General features: G+C 45.9%; 1 protein-coding gene across 2 annotated transcripts in view; it reads right to left on the bottom strand.

The window, feature by feature from the left end:
* The window catches only part of Pgm1 (phosphoglucomutase 1), a 65165-nt gene that overhangs the window by 26126 nt on the left and 13695 nt on the right, over window positions 1-25344 (bottom strand). Inside the window, exons 1-3 of one of the 2 annotated variants that reach the window (XM_059254572.1) lie at window positions 6882-7006; window positions 1111-1273; window positions 505-651 (exon numbers count right to left, since the gene is read on the bottom strand). In XM_059254572.1, the coding sequence (XP_059110555.1) occupies window positions 505-651; window positions 1111-1273; window positions 6882-6905 (334 nt within the window). In that variant the 5' untranslated portion in view covers window positions 6906-7006. Of the gene's footprint in view, window positions 1-504; window positions 652-1110; window positions 1274-6881; window positions 7007-25344 lie in introns of those variants that run through there. The other variant, XM_059254573.1, reaches the window with a different exon arrangement.

The raw sequence follows: 25344 nt of genomic DNA, 5'->3' as shown, positions 1-25344 counted from the left end.
TGAGAACCATTCACAATGAGTCTGAATGCTGCTGGCTTTATGGCTCACTGACTAGTGTGCGCCTGCTTCTTGACTCCTCTCTGCTTTTGCTTCTTTCTCTGCCGACAGTCTGCAGTGACAGTGCTGGCCCCACAGACTGCCCATGAGAATAAAACGGAACACTACACAAAATCAAATAGAGTAGGAAGCCAACAAGGTTAACCGGACAGGTCTTCTCGTCGCGGCTGTTGTGGAAACCGAGACCTAGAGTTGGAAACGTATCACCCAAAGTCATACAGTCCATCATTCAGAAGGCCCAGCTCTCAACACTCCGAAAACAAACTCCAGATCTGCTGAGTGATTAACCCATGCAAAGCTAATGGACCACCACTGTCCAAAGCTGAAGACTCATTCTCACAAAACCTCAAAAGGAAAACTGCTCAAGTTCGAAGCAGGAGTGTGTAGGGAGAGGAGGAGAGTAACATGCCTGTGAGGAAGGGCAGGAGGTAAGGAGGGTAAACATGCCTGTGAAGGGCTTGAACTTGTTTTCCAGGTCAAACTGCTGCTTTCCCAGAACACCGAGGTCTACCTTCAAGTCAGGGCAAATGGCATACTCTTCAATTGTCTTGCTGATTTGGAAAATTTTATCAGTGATTGCTTCTGGAGCAGGACCTACAAATCACACAGCAAGCAAGGGTCATCATGTGCAGTTCACGTGAAAATGCAACCTGTCGCCCAGCAGTTCCTCTCCCCTAACACCCTTCCACCGAATCACAAAGCATCAAAAATCCCCTTTTTCCAGGGGTTTTTGAAATACAGTCTCACCATATAGTTCATATTGGCCTTGAAATCACAATTCTCCTGCCTCAGCCTTCTAATGCTAGGATTACAGGCGTGTGTCAGTTAATAGCAATTAGAATTTTTTTAAAAGAAAATACCATGTTAGCTGCAATTCATGCATGGCTCCTCTTACAGGGAAGGCACAGTAGAGTAAGAAGTACTTCACCACCTCTGAAGGGAAGCAAAGCCCCTTCTTAGGGTGAGAACCGGAGCCCAGGCTTTCCAGTGCCTCAGGTACTAGCTTATCCAACTGAATGTGTACCTGGCTGTCCTCAAAATGGGAATACTCACCTCCATTAGAAATGTTGAATTTAATCCCAAAATCTCCATTGGGCCCTCCTGGATTGTGGCTGGCCGTCAGAATGATTCCACCAATGGCTTTGATTTTTCGGATGATGCAGGATACAGCAGGAGTGGAGAGGATGCCATTCTGCCCAATAACCAGGCGACCAATCTAGGAGAAGAAATCCAGAACACATAAATCCAAAGCTACCACAAAGAAATTCCAGGATAAGAAGAAAATGGACCATGAAACACTGTTGGACCAGCAAAGATATTTTCTTAAGAAAACACTGGCATTCTGGATGACTCCACCACATTACTAGAATCAAAGCTGTTGAACAAAGCCACTTCTCTTAATTTCTTTCTTTTTCTTTCTTTCTTTCTTTCTTTCTTTCTTTCTTTCTTTCTTTCTTTCTCTTTCTTTCTTCCTTTCTTTCCTTCCTTCCTCCCTCCCCTCCCCTTCCTCTCTTCCCTTCCCTTTCCCTTCCCTTTCCCTTCTTTCCTTCCCTTCTCTCCCCTCCCCTCTTCTCCCTTCCCCTCTCCTTCCCCTCCCCTCCCCCTCCCTCCCACCCTCCCGCCCTCTCTTTCTTTCTTTCTTTCTTTCTTCCTTTCTTTCTTTCTAATATGAAACTTTGTAGCTTTAGAATAGTGTGTTGGGGTGTTGTAAGGCTATGGGAAGAAATCATAGCTTGTGAGTAACAGTCTATCTAGGTCAGGATCTCAGGGCGGATGTACTGAAGGATTGTGAGAAAGCCTGCATTTTTATTCAACTCCATCATATTTTCAATCAACAGTGAGATAAAGAATACAGGCTTAACTAGTTAAAGGCATTCTAACCTAAGAAAAGGCTTTTGCAATTAAGACCCTTAAAAAGCAAAAGGATTGTACATGATGTCAAGAATGTCAAAACGAATTTTACAAATTTATCTTTCCAGGCACGCTTGGCGTTTTTTCTAGGAGGATTCCTCACGATACATCATGTTAGGGTATAGACCGATTACCTCCTGAGTCTACAAGAATATGAATAGTTCCTGAGGAAACTGGTCAGACCCATCTACACCAAAGGGACACTGGGACTTTTGTTGTGTTCCTGACTCACTTTCCTGCATCTCTCACAGATGTTATCAGCCCAGCTCTGGAAACTTCCCTTGCTAAAACGAAGCCTGTTTCAACACGTCGCAAGTTGGAAAGATGTTAGCTCAGTTCCTCTGACATCTCAGCCAGAGGTGGGACTGTTGCATTAAAAATACTCAGAACGTGGGGAGTCTGTGCCAGCTCCACTCACTGTGCTGAAAGAAGAGAGGCTCAGGAATGCCTTTTGTTTTTGCTTTTCTGTTAGGTGTTTTTGTTTTTTGATAGTGGAAATGACTTGGGAGTGGAGGATGTATTTCCTTTTTAAAAATTTATTTTTAGTTTTAATTATGTGTGTGTTTGTGTGTGTGTGTGTGTGTGTGTGTGTGTGTGTGTGCATGCCTGTGTGTGGGTACTTGTGTCTGTGTGTGGGTATGTGCACATGAATGCAGATGTACACAGAGTCCAGAGGTGTCAGATTCCTGGAGCTGCAATTATAGGATGCTATGAGCTACCCAGTATGGGTGCTGGGAACCTAACTTGGGTCCTCTGCCAGAAGAGTACACACTCTTAACCACTGAGCCATCTCTCCAGCCCAGAAGATGTATTTCTAATGTGAAAAATGCCACCAGATACCTGGATTTGCTGGAGAACATGTAGAGAAGCCTTAACTTTGTAACTCCCATCTACGTTTACAATGTGTCACTCAAAACTTGACTCCCTTATGATACACCCCTTCCCCATTACCAAACTCCTTACAGAAAGCAGCCATTTCTTTTCCCTCATCTCCTAACTCTCATGTCTTTCTCTAACAAAGCGGAGCCTATAGAAGGTTTGACCACTGCATCCCATGGCACTTTTGGTCCCTGAAAGTGAATGTGTTCCTCCCAGGTGACATTGCCAAAGCTGTCCCAACCCTAATCTCTCTTCCTTCTGGTAAGTACTTATGGGAAAGAACTACAGCCACAGCTGGACTAATGACAGGAGCGCGTCACATAGCACGTTAGCTGTGTCTGGGAAGGGGATGGGGGACAGGAACATCTCACCCTCCTGGGGTTTCTTTATGTGACTGTTTTAGAAATAAAGTCAGGAATCGGGTAATTCTGGATTTCTCTAAGAAGAACTTGGGAGTGGTGATTTAAGAGTCATCGTTTGAGTCATCTGAGATTGTCTTTTCACGGCTGAACACACCAACTTGTACTTGGATTTTCTATGTATTTGGTATGGAAAGAGGGTCTGACAAAGAGTAAGCTATACCATGCAAATCACCCTTCATTCCACCAGTCCTTAAGCTGAGATCTGTGATCAGCCAGGACTGCAAGCTGAAGGGACTGTGTGAAAGCTAAGAGTGGCAGCTGAAACAGAAGCAAGAAAACCCTGGGCTGCTTCTCTCTAAAGGGCTGAAGGCTCTAAAGCATGTGCCTGTGGACCACCTCGGCCCAACCAGGGAAGACAGTGCTGTGACCTCATCCTTAAAGATGCCTGTACCACCACCACCACTCCACCTCCCACCAGGCCTTCCTGGCTCCACCAGGAGGAATCCCACTAGGAAGCTCATCCAGCTGACCCTTACACATGACTCTGTCCTCCTGCTAAAAACAGATCCCTTTTGCACACAATCCCCAAATTCCTCCCCCTGGCATAGCCCTGGAGACTGGGAAGCAGGACTCAGATGCTCACAGGCCATAGTTCGTAACAGCATCACTCACGAGAGCCAAAGGGGACAAGAACCCAAACATCCTGCTCAAGAAGAAAGGACAGATACACAATGCATTGCACATGCACAGAATGGAGTATTACTCAGCCTTGAAGTAGAAAGAAGTAAGATCAAAGAGTGCTGCACAGTGAATGAGTGGGTGGGGGCATAAAGAAGTGGGGACAAAGCAGATTAAAGAAGGAATCCCTGTCACACATTACATTATGGATGAACCCTGAGGACATCACAGGGACAGACAGGTTATGCACGATTCCACTTACATGAGGTCTCTAAATTATCCAAACCACAGAAACAGAAAAGAGAATGGACACTGAAAGCATTCTTAAGATGTGCTGCAGCAATGTGAATACCATTGAAATTATCGAACCACACAACTGAAATGGCTATGCCAGTGGGTGATGTTATGTTTTAAAGTACAATTAAGTTATTTTTTAAAATTGGTGACTATACTCAAAGATGGCATTGCTATCTACACATAGGGAAGTGGTTGGAAGAACATCTGTAGGATCAATATTCATTTTTTATTTTCTATTTTGAGACAGTGTCTTGCTATATATCCCAGGCTAGCCACAAATTCACAATCATTCTGCTTTAGCCTCCCAAATGCTGAAATTACAGGATCTGACACATCTTTTTAAAACTCAAGGAGAAGGGAGTGAAACTCTGACCCATGCTCCGGCATGAGTCTTGAAAACATTATGTTATGTGAAATAGGCTGGACACAAAAAGACAAGAACTGAACATTACTTACATGAGGGATCCAGGACAGGTAAATGTATAGAGGCAGGAGGTAGCATTAGAGCTACCAGAGGCTGGAGAAAGCGGGTGTGGGAGCAACTAATCGGTATGGAGCTTCTGTTTGGGATGATGAAAACGTTCTGGTGACGGATAATGATGGTTGCACAGCATTATAAATGCCACTGGAAATGCTTAAAATGATAAACCTGATATTGTATGTTACCTTCCCTAGTAAAGGGAAAATGCAGCTTGGTGGCTCATGTTTCATTAAAAAGGAGCAGGAAGATGCCCCCTCATTTTTTTTGTCCTGCTAGCTACAAGCACAGTCCTTTTATTTAACCTCCAAACTTTCTCCAAGTTCAATGCTCTGGGGACAAAGTGAGTCACCAACAGTCTACATGGGGCCCACCAAAACCTCATTTTTTGCATTAAAATGTCCAGTAAAAGTGGAACACTCCATGCAAATGAGAACAAAAAGAAATTGCTAATGAAGCCTAATTATATTCTATACTTCACAGATGCGCCATACATAGAAAAGAAATACACAGATGCACCAGTACATGGAAAGGGGAAGATGACAGGCTCTTTTTAGTTTAGTGCACTAAAAAGTCCTCCACAAACCAGTCCAGGGAGGGGGTGGTGGCCACCGACAATGCTGAGAAACACTGTCTTTGCTAAAATCCATGGTAATAACTATCTTTCCTTTAGACTTCCTGCATCCTACCACAACCGGAGATGTTAAAGCCGTCAGAATGTGGGCTAGGCTAGAAAAAGAAGAAACTAAGCGAGGTCTTTAGAGTTTCATGGTTTTTATCAGATTAAAGCATTTTATCAGTCCACTGAATGTCTTTACAGTGATTCAGCCAGCCAGCACGACTGCTTTCAATGCAATGCTATTTTTAATAAGGAATGTCCTTGAAAATATTGCTCAAGCTGTCACAGCCTTAACAAATAGGCAGTTACCATATTTAATCAATTATTATCTCTGAAATGTATTATTTAGCAAACCTTCAGACAGTCAATCAGAGAAAGTCTGTAGGGTCTGCCTGAATTACCCATCCCCACTACCTTTTCCACATCCTTCAGCTCCACACCAAAAAACTTTAATGAAGCCGAATCTATCAGAGCAAAGGGGACAGTGTACCCGATCCACTCAACAGCCTAGATATATGGAGAAATAATGTTCCATTTGTCCCTCTCAAAAGATTAAAGCATCTTTAATACCATTCCCTGTGCAGCGCTCCTCAAAGATGAAATTTACGGCATGTCACATTTTGTCTTAAAAATGTGTATGCTTCATAATAATTTCAAATTTGAGTTCTTTATCAGCAATTTTTACATGCCAGGCATTCAGATTCTGAACCTGAGGTTCAAAGGAAACCCCACCCTGTAGACAATAATTTGTAACACGTCTAAGTTGACTCTGGTGGCTTGCCTTCTGCTGCTGTTTGCTTTGCCAACACCTGCTTGGCCCATTATTAAGACTGCTTGACCACGAATGCCCGGCACATTTGACTGCCGTGCTAAATACTATGCTCTTCGGACCAGAATTTCCTCAAGAGAAAAGTACAATAAACCTTAAATGTTTGTAGCTAGTAAAGGAATGTATGCTCCAAATTTTAGCTAAGTATTATTTAAAGCACCCCCCCCCCCAACACACAACACGCAAACATTGGCTCTGGGGCCCCAGAGAAATCTGCAGAACAAAACCAGCCATGTCCTGACATGTACCTTCCTGTAGGAGTGGACTGGAAAGCTGTTCCACTATCAAGAGCAGGGTTTTGCCATTTTACTTCACACTAGCTTCACCTGGCCAACGTGTACCCATGATGCAACACTTGGGCAGAGCCTACTTACATTATTGCCATACAGGAGCCGTTATCTCTACCTTATTGTACAAATTCACCCTCACATAGGGCTTGTTTGTGTCTGAGGTCATTATAGCAGATCTTTCTGTAACAGTCCTCCCTGAAGGCTCACGCCTAACCTCCAAACCACATCACACCCCATCCCACCCTACCCCATCCCACCCTACTCTACCCCACCAGCGAGTACTTTTACCTGACTACCAAGATCCACAAACAACAGTATGCCCTGCCTTTGACAAATTTTCTTTGACAAGTTTTCCTGTTTGACAAATGACTGAACTTCAACAAGGAAGCCTTTGAACATGCAGAAACCCTCCTCTTTCCACCACTCACGACAGCTCTCCTTGGACATGGGCAATTCTAGAAGCTAGCTAGCAAGCACTCACAGAAGGGTCGGGCCAGGAATACATTTTCTATGTCTACAAAGCAACAGGTACTTTCCAAGCTACAGAACTGAGCACAACATATACGAAGCTGAACTCAATTCCCAGATCCCCATGTCACTGCTGTAATTCTGGAATATTGTCACAACATTCGATCTTTGAGGTCACGATGAAATTAAGTGGGGGGAGGGGAAGCTGGAGAGACGGCTCATCAGTTAAAGAGCACTGACTGTTCTTCCAGAGGACCCAGGTTCCATTCCCAGCACCCACATGGGAGCTCACAACTGTCTGTAACTTCAGTTTCAGGGGACCCGACACCCACGGCAAAATACCAATGCACATAAAATAAAAATAAATGAATTTTTTAAAAAAGAAATTAAGTGGGTGTTAGAACTGAGGTGTAGATCATACACACCTCTACGTATTTGAGTTATTTCTGCAGAATTGAAAGGTTACTTGGAAGGCCAGAGACACAGTAATACTTATTGCATACCAACCCCATTGGCAGCTGCCATCTGCACTATGGTTTCTATTGCTGATTTATTAAAATACCGCCCATCTCCACCGACCACCAGTGACGATCCCTGGCGATCTTTTAGGTCCATGGAAAAGAATATGCTCTGAATGAAATTCTCCAGGTAGCAAGGCTTTGCCTCAAAGCAATAGGTGCTCTTCCGTAATCCACTTGTTCCTGGCTTCTGGTCATGGTAGGGAGCTGTGGCAAAAGTCAGCAGCGGGAGAGGACCCTCTTCTGTTCTCCTGTATGTCCCAGAAATCCATTCTTCAAAATCACTCATCTTTCATACCCACCACTTGGCTCAGTGAGGGTATCCAGAAAGTAGCTGACAGTCCCCCAAATTGTCTATCCGACCTGAAGGTGCCACAGTGTCCAACAAGTAAACAACACAGTTTTTTCCTGGATCATCACTCTCAGTGAGAAAACCTGGTTACTCCCTTACGGTGGTTGTCTCTTGAGGGAAAGTTATGGGCCACACACCCACTCATACCCCCACACAAAGCAGATCTTCAAAGTCGTTCTGACGAAGATCCTTCTGCCCACACACTCATGAAGCGGAACACCCTTCAATTACGTTTGCCTCCTTTCTCCGTTAGGGCAGAGCACTCCGGGGGCCGCCTGCAGCAGACTCTGGGTTCAGACAGCAGACAGCTGCCAGCCTACTCTTGAAGGCAAGGTTAGGATGGAATAACTGCAGTCCCCCACAGCAGGTGAGGACAAGATACTTGGTGTGTGGCTCTCGCTATTCCTGCTGCCCCTTGGGCTGGAGCCTCTGGGCCATCTGCAGCTGAAGTTGCTTGGAGCCACTGAGCAAGTTAAAGGTCAAGCTTAAAATGGAAGGGAGGGATGGCTCTCAGTTACCTCTGGTCTCTTCGTCTCGCTGTCATTCTGATACCCACAGGATTAGCCTTCCCTAGGGACAATCCTAGGTGGAAGGGGAATAATCGTCCAACAGAACAGATTTGCTCATTGGCCTCCAAGAAGTTAAAGAGGCCTGGAGTACAGCTTAGTGGGAATGTGCTTTCAGCATGGGCAAGGCCTAGGGGTCATCTCTAGCACTCGGGGTAAAATTAGTTTAATAAGAGCATCCACCGACCAACAGCTTGACCGTTCCCTTAAATTTATAGAAAAATAACTCCAAGGATCTACAAAATTCTCGAGAAATCCAGAACAAGGAGGGGTTGATACACGTATTTTCCTAAGAGTATGAGGCTGGAGCAGTTACTAGTAATTAGACAAGTATGAGGACCATACGATTAATTATTTTAAATAGGGTCTCAATCTGTAGCCCAGACTGGCCTTGAACTTGCCATGTAGCTCACCCAGCACAGGACCGGCAGAGCTACTGGTCCCCTTCATGTAACAAATGAGGCCACACTTATCAGCACCAACACCTCGAGTACCATCGGGTCTGCCGGATCATGGCCCGTACAGCAGCCTGGACCTGTTGAAGAGCCTTGTCCAGTTCCAGGCCCCACTCAAAGCCAGCAGCTCACCAAGTCCCTAGGTGTACGGGCCAGAGTAACACTCAAGTAAGGCATGTGCTCTCTCCAGAATCCAAACAGGCTTCTTTCTTTCTTGGTGGTAGGAGGGGACAGGTGTAGCCATTTATTCCTTCACCTTAGAAGGAATACCTCTGCATACCCTCCACCACTGGATGCTTAGAGATTTCATTGAGTAGAAGGCGGCCCGTGAATTTTAGTTGGATTTATTTCCCATCCTCTTGATACGCGTTATGTGTTACCAACAAGTCCAAAGTGGCTGCTACCTCATCTAATCAGCATAAGGTCATCAATATAGTGGACCAGTGTGGTATTTGGTGGAAAAGACAGATGAAAAGGATTCCTTTAAACTAAGTTATGACACAGGGCTGGAGAGTTAATATACCCTTGAGGCAAAACAGTAAAGGTATAACGCTGGCCTTGCCAACTGAAAGCAAAGAAAAAAATCTTTAGATGTGGAAACAGCTCAGGAGGCACATGTATTAGGTTGAAAACCAGAGAGCCAAAACCCAACCACTTTTTAATAGCTTATTTAGGGCTCCTGTTTTAAAAAAAAATGAAATTCTTTGAAATTAATTTTACAAGCAAGCTTATTTTATTCATGGCTATATACCATGACTTTCTTTTTTACTTATTACAAGTAGATTTTTTAATTCATCTATTTTAAGTTCTGTGCCAAGTTCACCTTCATTTCTTATAGCCTTGCAAATTAGACCAACATATGTGTCTTGGCATATGCAACCAGAGAATTAGATTTATGAAATATTATTCCAGCGATCTCTTCACTGGACTAACAGAGCAGCCACCCAAGGCACTGCGGACCTCCTAATGAGATCTCAATGTCCCAGGGCACATTCAGGAGCACAAGGGCCTAAGGGTGCTTGGGCATACCCACCCAGGCTCTCTGCCCACCTAGCACATTATATCCAGCATGTTCTCTGCTCCTGCTGGGCCACTTGCTGGTAAAGTGCTTTCTAAAGCTGAAATTACAAAAGTGTAAGTTTAGGTAACTGCATATGCCCAGTCTGGTATTTATCAAAATACAAAAGGAAACCTAAAGGACACATGGTAGATGCTTACTGTAGAAAAGCTTTCGTTCTTTGAGAGAGAGAGAGAGAGAGAGAGAGAGAGAGAGAGAGAGAGAGAGAGAGAGAGAACAAGTCGTAATTTTACAGACACCATAGAACTCAACCTCATATAAAAACATTACCAGAAGCAGCAATGTTAGATGGACTGTGAAGTGGGGTAAAAGGAAGAGGCATTAGAAACATTAAGCTCCCTGAGCCGCCCGGACTAAGTGGAGCCGCTATTAGGAAACTCATCTGTTTTAGCTCTCCAGCAAAGGTTGAACTTCATCTTCAGAAACGCTACTGTCGAGCAGAGCGAACCCAATTTGGCCTAATGAATTCGCCTGCATGCCAGTACTCCTTCACAATGACACAGATTACATTTAAACCATATGGGGGATTTAAGGATTGCTCCCTTCGGACAAGGAACTTTCATACCGGTCTGGGGCCCAATCAATTTCACAACGGCAGAGTTATGAACCCCTTCATTCCTGGCCTCCCAAAGATTCACATCCCTTTCTCATCAGCAAGCTGGAAACCTCTCTCTCTCTCTCTCTCTCTCTCTCTCTCTCTCTCTCTCTCTCTCTCTCTCTTTCCTTCTCTACCTTCCTTTCTTTCTCCATCTCTTTCCCCTCCTCTTTCTTTTCTTTAACACATATATTTATTGGATGGCTAACTACTATGTCCAGGCCCCATACAAGCATATACACAGAATTCAGTTTTAGAAAATGTCACAGAAGTGGGCCTAAGGGACAGAAGTGCTAACCCTGATTCAGGTACAAAGCCTAGGAAGCCAGCTACTCATTCAGCTAAAAGCAACAGGGTGTGTACACAACTACTGGCCCACAACTCTCTATTCTTGCCATGGCCCAAAATGCATACCATTAAGAGCCCAGAGTGTTGGTCCACGGCAGTGGGAAAAGCCCATTCGTTTCACCAGCCAGCCCAGGCTCAGCACTGCGGTATACGAAGTGCACAGGATTAGGATACAGGTACAAGCAGGCCCCAAATTTATGACTCTAAAGGTGCGAGAGTACACTCAAGAACAGGTAATTTAATTGAACTGAGCCTGCAAAATGCAGCTAGCTCTCAATCAACTCAAAATCATGAAAACACCCAGTATTGTGCATAACAAGAAGCTGTGACAAAAGGCTAGCCCCTCCCTCCTCTAAGCCTTAGTTTATCTCTAAAGTGAGACCCTAACACCTGCCTCACTCACAAGAGCAAAGATCACCATCCTCCTGAAGGTTGAGGCAAGCCTGTCAACTAGGAAATGATGTAAAGATACCAATTATTGTTTTTTTCACATTCCGGGTGGGGGTAGGGACGGAAACACGGGTGAGTGGGTTTCTGTTGAAAAGAAGTCACATCAGGAGGAAGCACTGGTAGTGTGGTGGCCAATATACTGTCCTGGGGAAGCATTAACAGAGCTGAGGCTCTGAGCAGTAGTAACGCCAAGATGAGCCTGGAAAAATACCTGGGGCAAGCCATGGAGTCATGTGAGCCACGGAAGGTCTACCTTCGTAGGTATCAGAGAACTGTGAGGAATTAAGGTAGGAAGGACATAAAGCAGCGTGTTTGGGGACATGTGACTGGTTAGCAACAGTGTATGAAAGAGCCTTCGGAAGATAAACACCAGACAAAGATTACCCAAGACTGGTCAATTCAAGCTGGTAGACCAAGGCTAGCCCACACACAAGGCTGGTAAAAACAATTCCTTCCTTAGCTGGGGCGGCTTTGAAGATCCTTGTGGATATACTCTGCCTAGCACTGAGCCCCTGCTGGCCTTCTGAATACACCTGTGCCAGCCAGAGTCTAGGGATTTCTGTCCTCCAACAAGAAGAGATTTCCTAAGCAACTTTCCTTCTGACCCCTTCTCCATGCCTGACCATCTATTCATTCTCTCTCTTCTCTGAGAACTACCTCCTACCCTGCCCCAGAGGACTCTGACTCCAATCCTTGATGGGCAGGGGTACAGAGCTGAACCACTCATATCTTCAGGCAATGGACTCCAGAACTGGGACTTTAAAGTCTCCTAATCAGAGCCAGTTAGCCCTTTAACCAGAGATGCTGTGGCAGTTTGAATGAATGAATGAATGAATGAATGAAGGGCCCCCATAGGCTCATAGGGAGTGGTACTATTGGGAGGTGTTGGAGTAGGTGTGACCTTGTTGGAGGAAGTGTGTCACTGGGGTGGGCTTTGAGGTTTCAGAAGCTCAAGCCAGGCCCAGTGGCTCACTCTGTCCTCCTGCTGCCTATGGATCCAGATGTAGAACTCTCAGCTACCTCTCCAGCACCATGTACTACACAAGCAGGGTGTGGTAGCACAAGGCTGGAATTCCTACACTTGGAGATGGAGGCAGAAGGATCAGAAACCTAATGTCATCCTTAACTACACAGACCAGGATGGACTACATGAGAACCTGTTTCATAAAAAGAAAAGTTCTAAAAGTCAATAAAGGAAAGCATATAAAATGCTTATCACAATGCTTGGCCACAGAGAATCTACTTAACAAACAGGATCCAAACAGCACATGACCGGTGCAGAACCTGAGGAGTCAAAGGCTAACCTTGTACATTGAGTTCTAAAACAGCTGGTTAGTGCTGCAGACACCAGTGTCTGCTGCTGCCTTTATTAGATCGTAGAAGAACTTGAATGTTTTCAGCGTTGCTTGTCAGACAAAGACTTTTTGACAAATGAATCCACAGAGGGAGACGATCGTGGAGCAGAGGGACTGAGATACAGGGAGAGGAAACAGAACTGTTGCCGGGATCCTCCTCTATCGACTGTGAGGCCCAGCAGCCCCAGCTCCCAGCAGCCCCAGCTCCCAGCAGCCCCAGCTCCCAGCAGCCCCAGCTCCCAGCAGCCTGCAGCATCCTGGTGTGGTCATCATGGCTGCTCAGTGGAATTTCTGGCTGGTCACTTACAACGACCTATATCTCCCCAGTGTGGATGGGGCTCTGTGATGCTGGACCTCTTGGCTAGTCTGATTCTGAATCCAAGAAGACAGGAAGAGAGGGAGAGGCAACTCTGTCCCCTCCTCCTTTGAGAACTCTTTGGTAGAGGAGAGAACATCTGTCAAAAGCTGAAGGAAACGTTGCTCACTAGGAACCTGCACCAGAGCTGCGCGCTTAGGAGGGAGAACGTGGCCAGCGGTGCCACCCTGAGGGATGCCACTCTCAGTCGGTGGGGCTGAACTCAAACTCTCCATCCAAACATGTACCAGGTCTTTGCTTTCTTTCCTTTTTTTTTTTTTTTTTGGTTGTTTTGTTATTCAAGACAGGGTTTCTCTGTGTAGTACTGGCTGTCCTAGAACTCACTCTGTAGGCCAGGCTGGCCTTGAACTCACAGAGATCCACCTGCCCCTGCCTCCCGAGTTTTGGGATTAAAGGTGTGCACCACCACTGCCCGGCAGGTCTTTACTTTCTAAATAACATACATGTGAGGAAAATGTCTGTTTTTATCAGAAACAATTAATATTCAACCATGGAGCAACTAATAGGGCTCACAGAAAGTTTTCATACAGATCTTTTATTTTCTTTTTGGATTATTCTCAAGGAAATTCTCACTTAAGTACATTAAGAGTATTCATGGGAGCTAACAGAACTCTCCACATTCTGGGTATTACCTGGAGTTAAGTATTAAAATCCCTTGATGAAAAGGGGGTCAAGTTCCAAAGCTTCCCATCACGAAGAAATAATAAATGTTAAGGAGCACTATGTGCGTGCATTAAATCACACTGTGACAATAAGGATATGCAATTATTATGAATCCACTGAAAACAGAAGAGACCCTCCCAACACCACCAAAAGAAAAGTCTGGCTACAGACTGGGTTATTTTCAAATCATTCATGGTTTTTTGTTTCCCTCTTGTGGTGGGAAACAGAAAAATCAGGCGGAATTCACAGTAGCCTGGGGGCTGGGGTTGTTCTCCCTTCCAGCACTGCTGCCTTGTCTAAATCTAGGAGGGTCCCTTTCATGGGGCCCCACAGATCATTGAGATGTGGCAGAACTCCTGGGATCTTAACCTGAAGAGACAAAGTGTTACTCGAGGACAGTCTCGTGCTTACGCACAGCCAGCTTTGAAAGGAGGGGGCTCTGAAGAAAGGAGGATGCCTTTCAGTGGGGATCTTTATGAAGTAAGGGAGTGAAACTCCCGAGGAAGTTTACAAAACTAAGGAAAAGCATGCGAGTGCTTACCACACCTGCCTGGCCAGACACCAACAAAAATCAAGAGAGATGGAGAAAGCCTGACCTCACCCTTCTAACGCGTCTCCTGATAGGAGCCAGGTAGAAGAGAAGCAACGGTTTATGGGATAAACATTGTCTCAGCTTCTTTGTGTGCCCAGGCACTGGGGGAGGAATCCACCGAGGTGGAGGAACAAACACAGAGGAAGGAAAATGCAGATGGGAAAGGAACATAGAGGAAGAGAGAAGCAGGCACAGCCTTTGCTCTACCCAGAGGGCTCTGCGTTGGATCGGCCTGGGTCTAGCCCTGGTTTTGCCTTCTTCTGGCTGTGTACAGTCTCTCTCATCTTATTTGTAAAACAGGGACAATGATGCATGCCTGTAATACCAGCACTCAACAGGTTAACACTGAGGAATCACCTTTAATTTGACCAGTCTGGACAACTTGAGTTTGAGGCCAGCATGGGCTATGTGAGATATTGTCTCAAAATAAAGCATCTGTGGTGGTTTGAATGAGAATGGCCCCCACGGGCTCATACGTCTGAATACTTTGTCCCCAGGTGATAGAACTCTTTGGGAAGGATTAGGAGGTGTGGCCTTATTGGAGGAGGTATGTCACTGGGGGTGGGCTTTAAGGTTTCAAAAGTCTATGCCATTCCCAGCTAGCTTTCTCTGCCTAGTACTTGTGGACCAGGATGTAAGTTTCAGCTACTGCTCCAGTCCCATGCCTTCCTACTTGCTGCCAAGCTCCCCACCGTGATAGTCAGGGACTTACCTCTGAAATGGTTAAGGACCCAATAAACCCTTTCTTCTAGAAGTTGCCTTGGTCATGGTGTCTTATCACAGCAACAGAAATAACAACAACAACAATAATAATGAAGAAGACAGCACTCTTACTTGAATGACTTCTCCTGGACATAACTAGCGAGCATAAGGCTTGCTTAGGGACTACCCTCTTTGAGGACCATCTGCTTTGAGGATTTCAGTGCAGTGGAAAGGGCTCCAGTTCTAACCCTTCACGGGCTTCAGAGCTTCAGGAGTATTGAGGGAATCAGTCTGGTTCCTCACCTATCACACAGCAGCCCAACAGCTATTTCTTTCAAGCTGTTGGGATCAAAAGAACTCATGTGAAGTGCTTAGTGCTGTGACTAATAGTACACGCCGGCTTTCTTGCAGACTTAATAACAATCCCATGGTGTGGGTGTTCTCGCTACTCCCACATTACAGATGAGGAAATTGAAGTCTTATTGCATTAGGTCAGGCACTAAATCTAATCAGTGGCTGGCATATTTATAAGGAGAGGATGATTTGAAGACAGAGACAGACATCCCAGGACAGAGACAGAGAATGGGAGTTATGCTACAGCACCAAGTGATAGGAGCTAGGAGCGAGCAAGGGCAGAGTCTTCTCTAGGGTCCTCAAGAGCATGGGCTGGGCATGCCACCGGAGCAGAAGAGTGCCTGCCTAGCACCTGTGAGGACCTGGGTTTGGAGGAGGAGGAAAAGAGGAGGAAAAGTGGAGGAGGAAGAAACAGCAGACCCTTAGGGCCACTATTTCGATTTCAGAATTTCAAACCTTTGAAACTACCAGAGTGAGTGTCCATTTTCTTAAGCAACTAAGTGTGGCACCTTGTTCTGGAAACCATGGGAAATTGACATGACAAGTTAGCAGTAATTTAAAATGCCGTGTCCTATTCTGGAGCAGCTGAGCTCTCTGTGGTAGGGTGAGCAGTCTGAGTGAAGACACTCTGGGGTTTCCCCAGCCCCATCCCGTGTACCTTTTCTTTGCCCCGGGTGCTTGCTCCTCATCACCAAGAATCAGCCTGGATGGTGGCTCAGGATATAAATGTAAGCTTCCTCTCTTACTGAGTGATAAGAAGAGGAAATGCATTTCACTGTGTCTTATCTCTATACTTGGAACAGGTTTGCTCAGAGCAGTCCTTCCTGGGTGATTGAACTACTGACATGAAAGCATCAAATGCCCTCTGAGACTGAGGTGCTGACGATGGGGTGCCTCTTCTTAGAGAGTCAGTCTCCCCTTCTCAGAAGAGCCATAACTACAGAACTGCTTCTCCCCTACCACAGAGAGCTCAGGTATCTGCAGAGGGCATCCTGCCTGAGAAGTGGCATACAAGTGGTTTCTAGAGCAAACCAGACTTGCATAGTAACAACTGAGAACAGACGAGAAACTGTAGTGGGGAGAGAACAACTGGTTGGATTGTGTGGTTCAGACGGGAAGTTTGCCCTGCTCCCGAGCAGAGCTCCAGGGATCATAGGCAGAAATGACAAGGGGCCTTCATGGTTCCTTTCTGGGTAAGGCAGGAAAACAGTGAACTGGACAGAGGACCCCAAAGCAAACCAGAGAAAAAGAGGGTCACGGCAGACATGGTGTCCCACTAGGTGTGTCGACAATGTCAGAGAAAATCTGGTATGGTGGTATATATCTGAAATACCAGCACTTGGTAGGCAGAGGCAGGAGGACTGTCATGAGTTCAAGGACTACATACCAAGTTCCAGGCCAGCCAAGGCTTACAGTAAGACTGTCTCAAAAACAGTAAATGCATATATATTTATCTATATATTTATATATACATGCATATATACATGTCTCAGAGAGAGCTGTAGGAAAAATAGCTACACTGTATATCTATTTGCAGTGTGGTTTTACATCTGTAAAATATGTAATTTAACTAAGTATGTGTATCTATTTGCAGTTTACTTTTGCATCTGTACAATATGTAATTTAACTAAGTACTCAAGTTTCACTCATTCTGCAATACCAGTCTGGACCATGAACCCAAGTTCAGAGGCCTGCTCTACTGAAGACATCAGCTGACATGTAGACCTGTTCCATGTCACGGAACCCGTTAGTTAAACAAAGCTACAGGGAACCACTGGCACCTCAGTGTCACTGGACAAATACTGCGACCAGCCCCACTTCGAAACAGCCTTTTTGGTTTGCTGACCTAAGTCTCCAGAACTCTTAAACTCTTCCTTTCCCCTCGGAGTCATGAAGAAATTCTTGGGCCAGGTTGTAGGTTGGCCTGTGTGTGAATTAATGCTGGTGAGGCTGTAAAGCAGGGGAAAGTGCTACCCTTTGTAGGTGGGCGTGCACACTACTCTATCCATCATGAAAAACTAAAAAGGTTCCTCGAAACACTGCCAGGAGAACAGTAGGACCCAATCACCCCACTGCTGTACAAATGCAAGGGCAAAGAGACCAGTCTCATGTTGATTGCAGCCACCATTCAATAGCCAAGACATAGAGTCAACTGAGTCCACAGTGAATGAACTACAGGGAGACTGTCCTACACACAAACACACACACACACACACACACACACACACACACACACACACACACTGGACCACTATTCAATCGAAAAGAAAAGAAAAAAAAAGAAAAGAAAAATGTCTGTTGTCCATGGTAATATGGACAGCATTGAGTGTCCCTAAAGCGTGTTATCAAGCACTGGGGCTATGCTGGAGAACCAAGAGACAGAAAACACCCTCCAACACTGTTCAAGAGAGGCCCCAGGAGCAAGAGGACACATCTGGCCACTTCCTACAACTGCCCTCAAATCCTCGTGTGCAAAGCTGCTATGCAAGGCCAAACATTGCCACTCAGGGACAATTCTGCTTACTTTGGGGCTGCCTGTGGTGAACTTCTGAGACCAGACAGCTGAGTGTCAGACCAAGGACACTCCTAGTTAGTCAGAATAGGTTCCTCCCACCCCGAAAGCCTGTGCACGAAGCACTGTCTGAGAAAACACCTGTGCTCTGAAATATAAGGGTTAACAGCGTGCAGCATGGTGCTAGGTCACCGGCAAATCTGGTAAGACATGCAAAGCCAGGAAGGCAGTAACAGCTGTGGGACTCATGGCAGGTATAAAGTGCCTGCATTTCCTACTGAATGCTGGCCCCACCCCTGGTGAGCCAGCCCACTTAGGACTCTGTGTAACTTGTGCAGGCAATCTGCCTACATATCATCTTATCCCCTAAACTCATGCTATGATATATTAATTTCAAAAATAAGTAAAAAGAAATTCAAAGGGCTAGGGCTATAGTTGAGTTGTAGTGTGCTTGTCTAGTACGCAAAAGCGCTGGGTTCAATCCTCAGCACCATCCTTCCTCACACACTAAAAAGGATTTTTTAGGGGGCTGGAGAGATGGCTCAGAGGTTAAGAGCACTGGCTGCTTTTCCAGAGGTCCTGAGTTCAATTCCCAGCAACCACATGGTGGTTCCCAACCATCTGTAATAATATCTGGTGCCTTCTTCTGGCGTGCAGGCATACATGCAGACAGAACACTGCATAATAAATAAATCTTTTTTAAAAAAAAAAAACCCTTTGGGGGGGAAAAAGATTTTTCAAGTAACATCAGATAATAAATAGTATTCTAGGAATCAAACTCAGGTTTTTCTGACTCTGAAGTCATGCTACAACAAAATACTAAGTAAAAAAAAAATCTACATTTTAAAATTTTTATTAGTGTGTGTGAGTGCTTGCATATACATTTGTGTGCAAGTGTCCCTTTCAAGGTGGAGCTCAGAGGACAGCTTGCAGGAATCAGCCCTCTCCTTCCACCCCATGAATCCCAGGAATGAAACTCAGGTCGCACAACTTGTGGGCGAGTGCCTTTGCCTGGAGCCTCCTCCTCAGTCTGGAAGAAGTAACTATGATAAATGTCCCACCATGGTCCTCAGGATGCCCAAAGGCTGTGCTGGTTTAGTTGCCCTTCGGCTCATCTGAGGTGTTATCACGTGGGCTCTGAGAGGTCTGTTTGTTATCACATGGGCTCTGCGAGGTCTGTCTGGGGCAGGACTGCACCGCCCATGGGGTAACTTGCCTGAATCAAAAGTGCAATTTCAATGACAACTGTTGTAACTTGCACTCAGGTTGCACCCAGAGTTCCTCAATCATTTATGTGCTTATTAACTCGTTCAGTTCCCATAATACTCTCTGTCAGATATCAGACTTGGCCCCTGTTCACAGGTGGGAATTCTGAGCTTTAGAGATGCTAAGCAGAGCTCATAACATTTCACATTAAGTGAAAACTAAGGTGTGAACCAAAGTCAATTCCAACTCATCCTATGAACTACTTCTTTGTGCAATGCAGAGTGCCACCCAGTGGTCTGTCTTCTATTTGGCATTATGTTGGAGGCAGTCCACAGAGGCACTGTGCAGGATGAAGCCCTGAACCCTTGGTATGCTTAAATAGGGCAGCGCCTGCCTCGTGTGAAAAGATATCCTGCTCTGATCCCATCAGAGCAGCAGCAGTGTGGGGGGGATAAGGGGTGAGGAGGAGCTTCTCGGGGTTCCCATCCCATTCTAGTTGTTGATTAAATGGTGATCTCTCCCACCCCGGACTCTTCCCTCAGAACCTGTGATGGATCTTGAGAGCATCTTCGATTACCTAGGGCCCTCAAACCAATGACGAGTGTCCTTATGATACAAAAGAAGAGGACTAAGGGTGTGGCCCAATGGTAGACTGCAGACTTGGAGCCGAGAGTTGAATCCCCAGCATAGAAAGCAGGGTGGGAGAGAAGATGGGCTAACAGAGGTGGGAAGTCAGAAGCAGTGACTAGACACATGCCAGGAACACCTGGACCACCCAAAGTGGAAAGCATCACAGAAGGGCCTCCTGATACTATTTCTGCTGCTTTTTTTTTTTTTTTTTTTTAAGACTTCTGGTTTCCAGACACAGGAGATAATAAATTTCTTTTTTTTAAGCCCTCAGCTTGTGGCCATTTGTCTCAGCAGTCACAGGAAACCAACCTACAGTACATTTTTTAACTACCCGTGGATATGTCCATCTCTCCCGAGAGCACTTGGCCTTACCCATCTGTGTTCCGCCAGACACCTCACAGTGACTAGCACACAGGGTATCAATGTTTGTTAAATGAATAAATCCATGTGTCTCAGGAGGCTGACTGCAATGCTAGGTGCAATTCTGGAAGCTTCCTATCTATGGTATTACATTGACCTGGGCCAGGGAACCACGTCATGCCACAGATCCAGCTCAAGGTATCACTCACACGGGGCTCAGCCCTCAAATCCAGTGGGGGTCCATGGCTGAGCCTCACAGGGACTAGGGACCATTGCCTGGCCAGGCAAATCTAAGACACACTGTCTGGCTGGAGTAGGATGAGATATCTCTGCAGTAGCTGGCGGCAGACATAGAAGATCCTATCTTTGTCACCTCCTCCTCTGTCCTCCAACGGTCTTGGTATCTGAAATCATTGTAAAATCCTTAGAGCTGTCAGAATGTTCTGTTTACTAAACAAATAGTGCAGTGCTATTTGAATCACTATGGTGCTTCACAAAGGCCGGTGCAGCCTCACACTAATGCCCAAGCCATGTACCACTTCTCTCGGATGTTCCGTCGGGAAGCTGGCTAGGGTAATATATGTGCCAAGCAGTTTTCTCATGGGTTTGACCACAAAGAGCTGGAGCATAGAGTGTGACCCCCACCTACAGAGGAAGCTCAACCTTCCTGACAGGTGCCACTTACTCCCAATACCATCCCAGTGTTCTCTATACTTACTTCCTATTTGCTTCATTTAAAATCTTCCTTAAACTGTTTTTCATCTTGAGCCACAGGATGAATTTCATGGGGCCATGAAAGGGCTCATAGAGACTTGGAATATAACAGTTTTATTACTACCAAGTCAAAAGGCCTCCTTTCCCTGTCCTCACCCAGTAGTGCTAGCCTAGTTCTATATCCTAAACTCTTTGCTACTGTGAATCAAGTGGGTACTGGCTTAAGGCTTGGGGTTCTGGTTCCTGTGACATAGACCTGATGGGAATCTCTTCTTCATTACGGTTTGGTATTTCGTCATTTGTTTGGTTTTTTGTAAGCAAACCTTTCCAATGTGCAGAGCTACAAGATGCCCCCAAAAGCATGCTTGTGTACTCACCAGAGTGGAAGAGATCTCTGGGACAGACCACACGAGGTGGTAAGCGAACAGTGTGGTCTCTGTGGCAGAACACACAGGAAAGGGCAACAGCTGGGTCTCCCCTCAGCATGAGCTATCTTCTAAGATCCTCTTCACAGGCAGTGTGTGCAAGGTGCACACGGTACCTCACTTCCCACGGCTCTGCCAGAACATATTCATCTGAACGCCAGCTCCTTCAGTGACCTCAGGGAGCAGCAAGATCTCCAAATGATGCTGATATGACACTCACTCTTTTAGGGGAAGCTGTCTTTCCTATCTGTGGTACTTTCTTTGAAAGTCCTCAGTCATAACAAATTTCATCCTTTGGGAATAGATTTGAACTTTGGAAAGAGACAAAAAAAATTGGCTGGAGCCATGTCTAATGAATAAAGTAGGTGTTCAAATCTCATTACATCATTTTAAGTGAAAAATGAAGCCTGACTATAAAATAATGTGACTGCTTTTCCTAGGTGGCCCATAAACCAGTGGCCTGAAAAATAATTCCCACAGAGGCATTTCAAAACGCTCTGAGCACTGGGCACGTGACTGGAGTGAGTACGCGGTCCCAGAGTGGCCACGTGCCAGGGAACAATACGAACTGGGATGTGGAAGCTCAAGTATGTTTGTTAAAAAAGAAATCTGATTGCTTATGCTCTTGAGAACGGGGGAGGAGGGGCGGGGAGGTAGTCTCCTGGAGACACTGAAACTGGCCCTCCTCTCCTCCACAGCCTCGTCTCCCCTGGACAGGAAGTAGCAGAGAATAATGCCTCACTTGCCTGCAGCAAACCTTCACCAGCCTTCCTCTCCTTACAGACAGACACAGATAGTACCATGCCCAGGCTGGCTCTGCACTCCCTCAGACACCTCTTTCCCTTACCATAACCTCTTATCACGCCTGCTGGTGATGGCTTTGGCATATCGTGCTATCCCATTCATCAGGAAGGTCCTTGAGTATGAAGACATCTCCACAGTCTCTAGTGTGCAGGACAGTGCACATCATCATGTTACTGCTGCTGTTCGGGTCTTGAGTGTCCCCAAAGGCCCATGTGCTAAAAGTTTGGTCCCCAACATGGTATTGGGGAGAGGAAGTAGAACCTTCAAGAGGAAGAGCCTGGGGAGAGGTCTTTCTCTCAGTGGGGGCATGCCCTCAGGAGCTTTGGGACTCTACCCTCCTTCTGCATCTTCTGGCTTGTGATATAAGTGACATTTGTTCTACCACATGTACCAAGTGTGCCTGCCCTAGTCTGCCTTCCCACAGACCCGTAAGCAGTGAGTCTGCCTGGCCGCAGACAGGAACCTCTAAAACCATTAGCCAAAACAAACATCTTTGCTTTGTAAGTTACTGTCTTGGACATTTTGCTACAGCAATGAGAAGCTGACTAATAGAGACACTAAGTTCACTGCTCTTGACACAAACCGTTTGCCTCTGCCTCTCATGAAGCTCCTAAAGCTTTACTCTGTAAATGTAGCTTCCCCTGCCTGGTAACCAAAACTAGCCACTAGGTCCACATCCAGACATGCAGTGACCTAAAGTATATAAGTGATTGCCGAAGGCTGAAGAAGGCAGGAAGGGTGACTAACTGCTAATTAATGGGATTTCTTTTAGAGTCAAAGACTAGACTGGGATGGTGGTTACATAATTCTGTGAATAAACTAAAAACTATTACCAGGCACTGTGCTGTGTCCCTGTAGCCCCACAACTGGAAAGGCTGAAGCATGAGGATCGCTCCTGAGCCCTGGGGTTGGGAGGCCAAACTGGAAAATACCCCAAAATATTAAATGGGATATACTTAAAGTGGGTAAGTTGTCTGGGGTGAGTTATCTCCCAAAAAAGCAATTAATTTTTAAAAGCGTCTCAAAACAGGAAGGCTTATGCCCTCGCCCCTTCCTAAGGTAGCAGGTGAATGACTGATAATCAATGAAAACGACTAAATGACATTCACCACCAGATTTGGAAGAAATACATAGGGGTGGTGTGAGCTGCTGGTTGATCTTCAAAATTAATTTCTCCTTTCATTTAGTTCAATGAATCCCAATATTTCATCTATCATGTAAGACCCAGAATAAAACAGGTGTTTTCCAGCTTCCCTTGGGAGGCTCAGCTGTTTTGATTAGTAGATAAAACAAAATTGTTCCATGTAATCTTTACTCTACCCTATCGGCTTGAACAAAGGTGGGGTGGGGACCAGCCATCTAGGACGAGACAGAAAAATAACCAGAGAGGGCTGGGCAACAAGAGAAGACACATGAATCCCTTTACACAAAAGAGCCATACACAGCCCTGAACTGCCCAGATGTGCTCCATGACAAAAGAGTTCCATTACTATCAACTTCTAAATGCTGTGGTTTGGAACTCCGTCATAACAGCCAAACCTATATTCTGACTGATACGAAGAGTTAAGACTTCTGACCCAAGCAGAATCTAAAATATGTGGCATCTGCATATTTTTTAGGTCATGGCAAGACTATTACTTCTGCCAGCATGGAACAGACTGCTGGCCAGTGAAGACTGCCACTGCAGGCAGATAGAAGAACCAGAGACATGAGCCCTGGCTTCATCCCACACTAAGGAACAGAACGTAAGCAAGGGCTGGTAGGTGGAAACGGAGGTTATGACTCCGCCACAGGGCAGTTTTCTTCCACTGTGGCCTCAAAATGAGGCCACTCAAGGCCAGCCATTGGTGGCACTGCAGAGTAGTGATGATAGCTATCTGTCTGTCTGCAAAGCAGTGCTTGGCAAGAAAACCTGTGCCTCGAGGTATCCCAGGATTCTCTGTGAGACAATGGGAGTCCAGGACCAGGCAGAAGGATCTGCCTTCTTACCCACTAGTTTCTTCCCCTCATCCAAAGTGGCCATCAGCAATGGACAAATCAGGGTGGGAGAGATCACACACACAATAAATACAAATCAAAGTTTCTCTATGCATATAAGAACGTTCTCTGTGGTTACTAGGCCAAGGAACTGAGCAGACAAGGCCGGCAGCCCCCTGAGTCTACAAGGGAACGTGCAACCACAGTCTGCAAAGGCAACCCCATCATTTATCCCCCACCTTTCATCAAAAGAAGCCCCCAAAAGGGCGGGCGCGGGGCATGCTTGATGCTGTCCATTATCTGGTGAGCAAAAAGGACAGGAAAAAACTTCCTCCCTAAGGGCAGAACCAGGGCTCCCCATGAACCCACCCATGACCAGGGCAGGGAGTCGGTGTCCCAGCCAGCACCTCTAGGGCTAGTAGCTGCTAGCACATGTCTACATATAAGTGCACAAGACTAATTCTTTCTCCTTCTCTCCCAATCTACTACACTCCTCTACCTACCTACCTACTTACCTGTACACACACATATGTGGTCACACAGTCACATTATTACACATATTAGCTACTGGATGCTGCGCTACAGGGAGCCATACATGGCCTGAAGGAGAGAACACCAGGTCACCCAGAGATTGTGGACTCTGAACTGAATGCATTGCTGGAAGTGATCCAGGCTGCTTCTCCTGGGGCAGAGTAGTGTGAACAGTGGGTAAGGTGATCTGTGGGGACAATGGAGCAACGGGCCGAAGCGGGGATTGTGAGTTTTACTTCCCTCTCTTAGGAATAGGACTATTTTAACTAACCACATGCCTTCCAATATAATGGATAAGTGTCCCCCAAAGGTTTGCGTCAGGCTTAGTTCTGAGCCCAGCAGGCTACTGGGACTTTCAGGTGGGTCTACTGGTATTTATTATGCCATTGTTGGTGCCCTTGAGTGGGACAGTGGGATCCAGCCTCTTTTTTTTAATTAAGAAAATTTTTATTAATTTTACATACCAATCATAGATCCCCCTCTTCCCTTTGCCTACCCCTCCAGCCTTCCCCCACCTACCCACCCACCCCAATTCTCTCCTACAAGAAGGTAAGGCCTCCCATTGGGAGTCAACAGAACCTGGTACATTGAGTAGAGGCAGGTCCAAGCCCCTCCTTGTGCCTCAAGGCTGTGCGAGGTGTCCCACCATAGGTAGTGGGCTCCAAAAAGCCAGTTCATGCACCAGGGATGGATCATGATCCTACTGCCAGGGGCCCCTTAAGCAGATCAAGCTACACAACTATCTCGCTTATGCAGAGGGCCTAGTCCTGTCCCATGGAGGCTCCATAGGTGTTGGTCTAAATTTCATGAGTTCCCATTAGTTTGGTTTGATTGTCTCTGTAGGTTTCCCCATCATGATCTTGATGCACCTTACTCATAGAATCCCTTTTCTCTCTTCAACTGGACTTCTGGA

The sequence above is a fragment of the Peromyscus eremicus genome, chromosome 2 (assembly GCF_949786415.1).
Source record: "Peromyscus eremicus chromosome 2, PerEre_H2_v1, whole genome shotgun sequence".
NCBI lineage: Eukaryota > Metazoa > Chordata > Mammalia > Rodentia > Cricetidae > Peromyscus > Peromyscus eremicus.
Note: the sequence above shows the minus strand (reverse complement) of the source record. Positions and strands in the feature narration are given on the sequence as shown.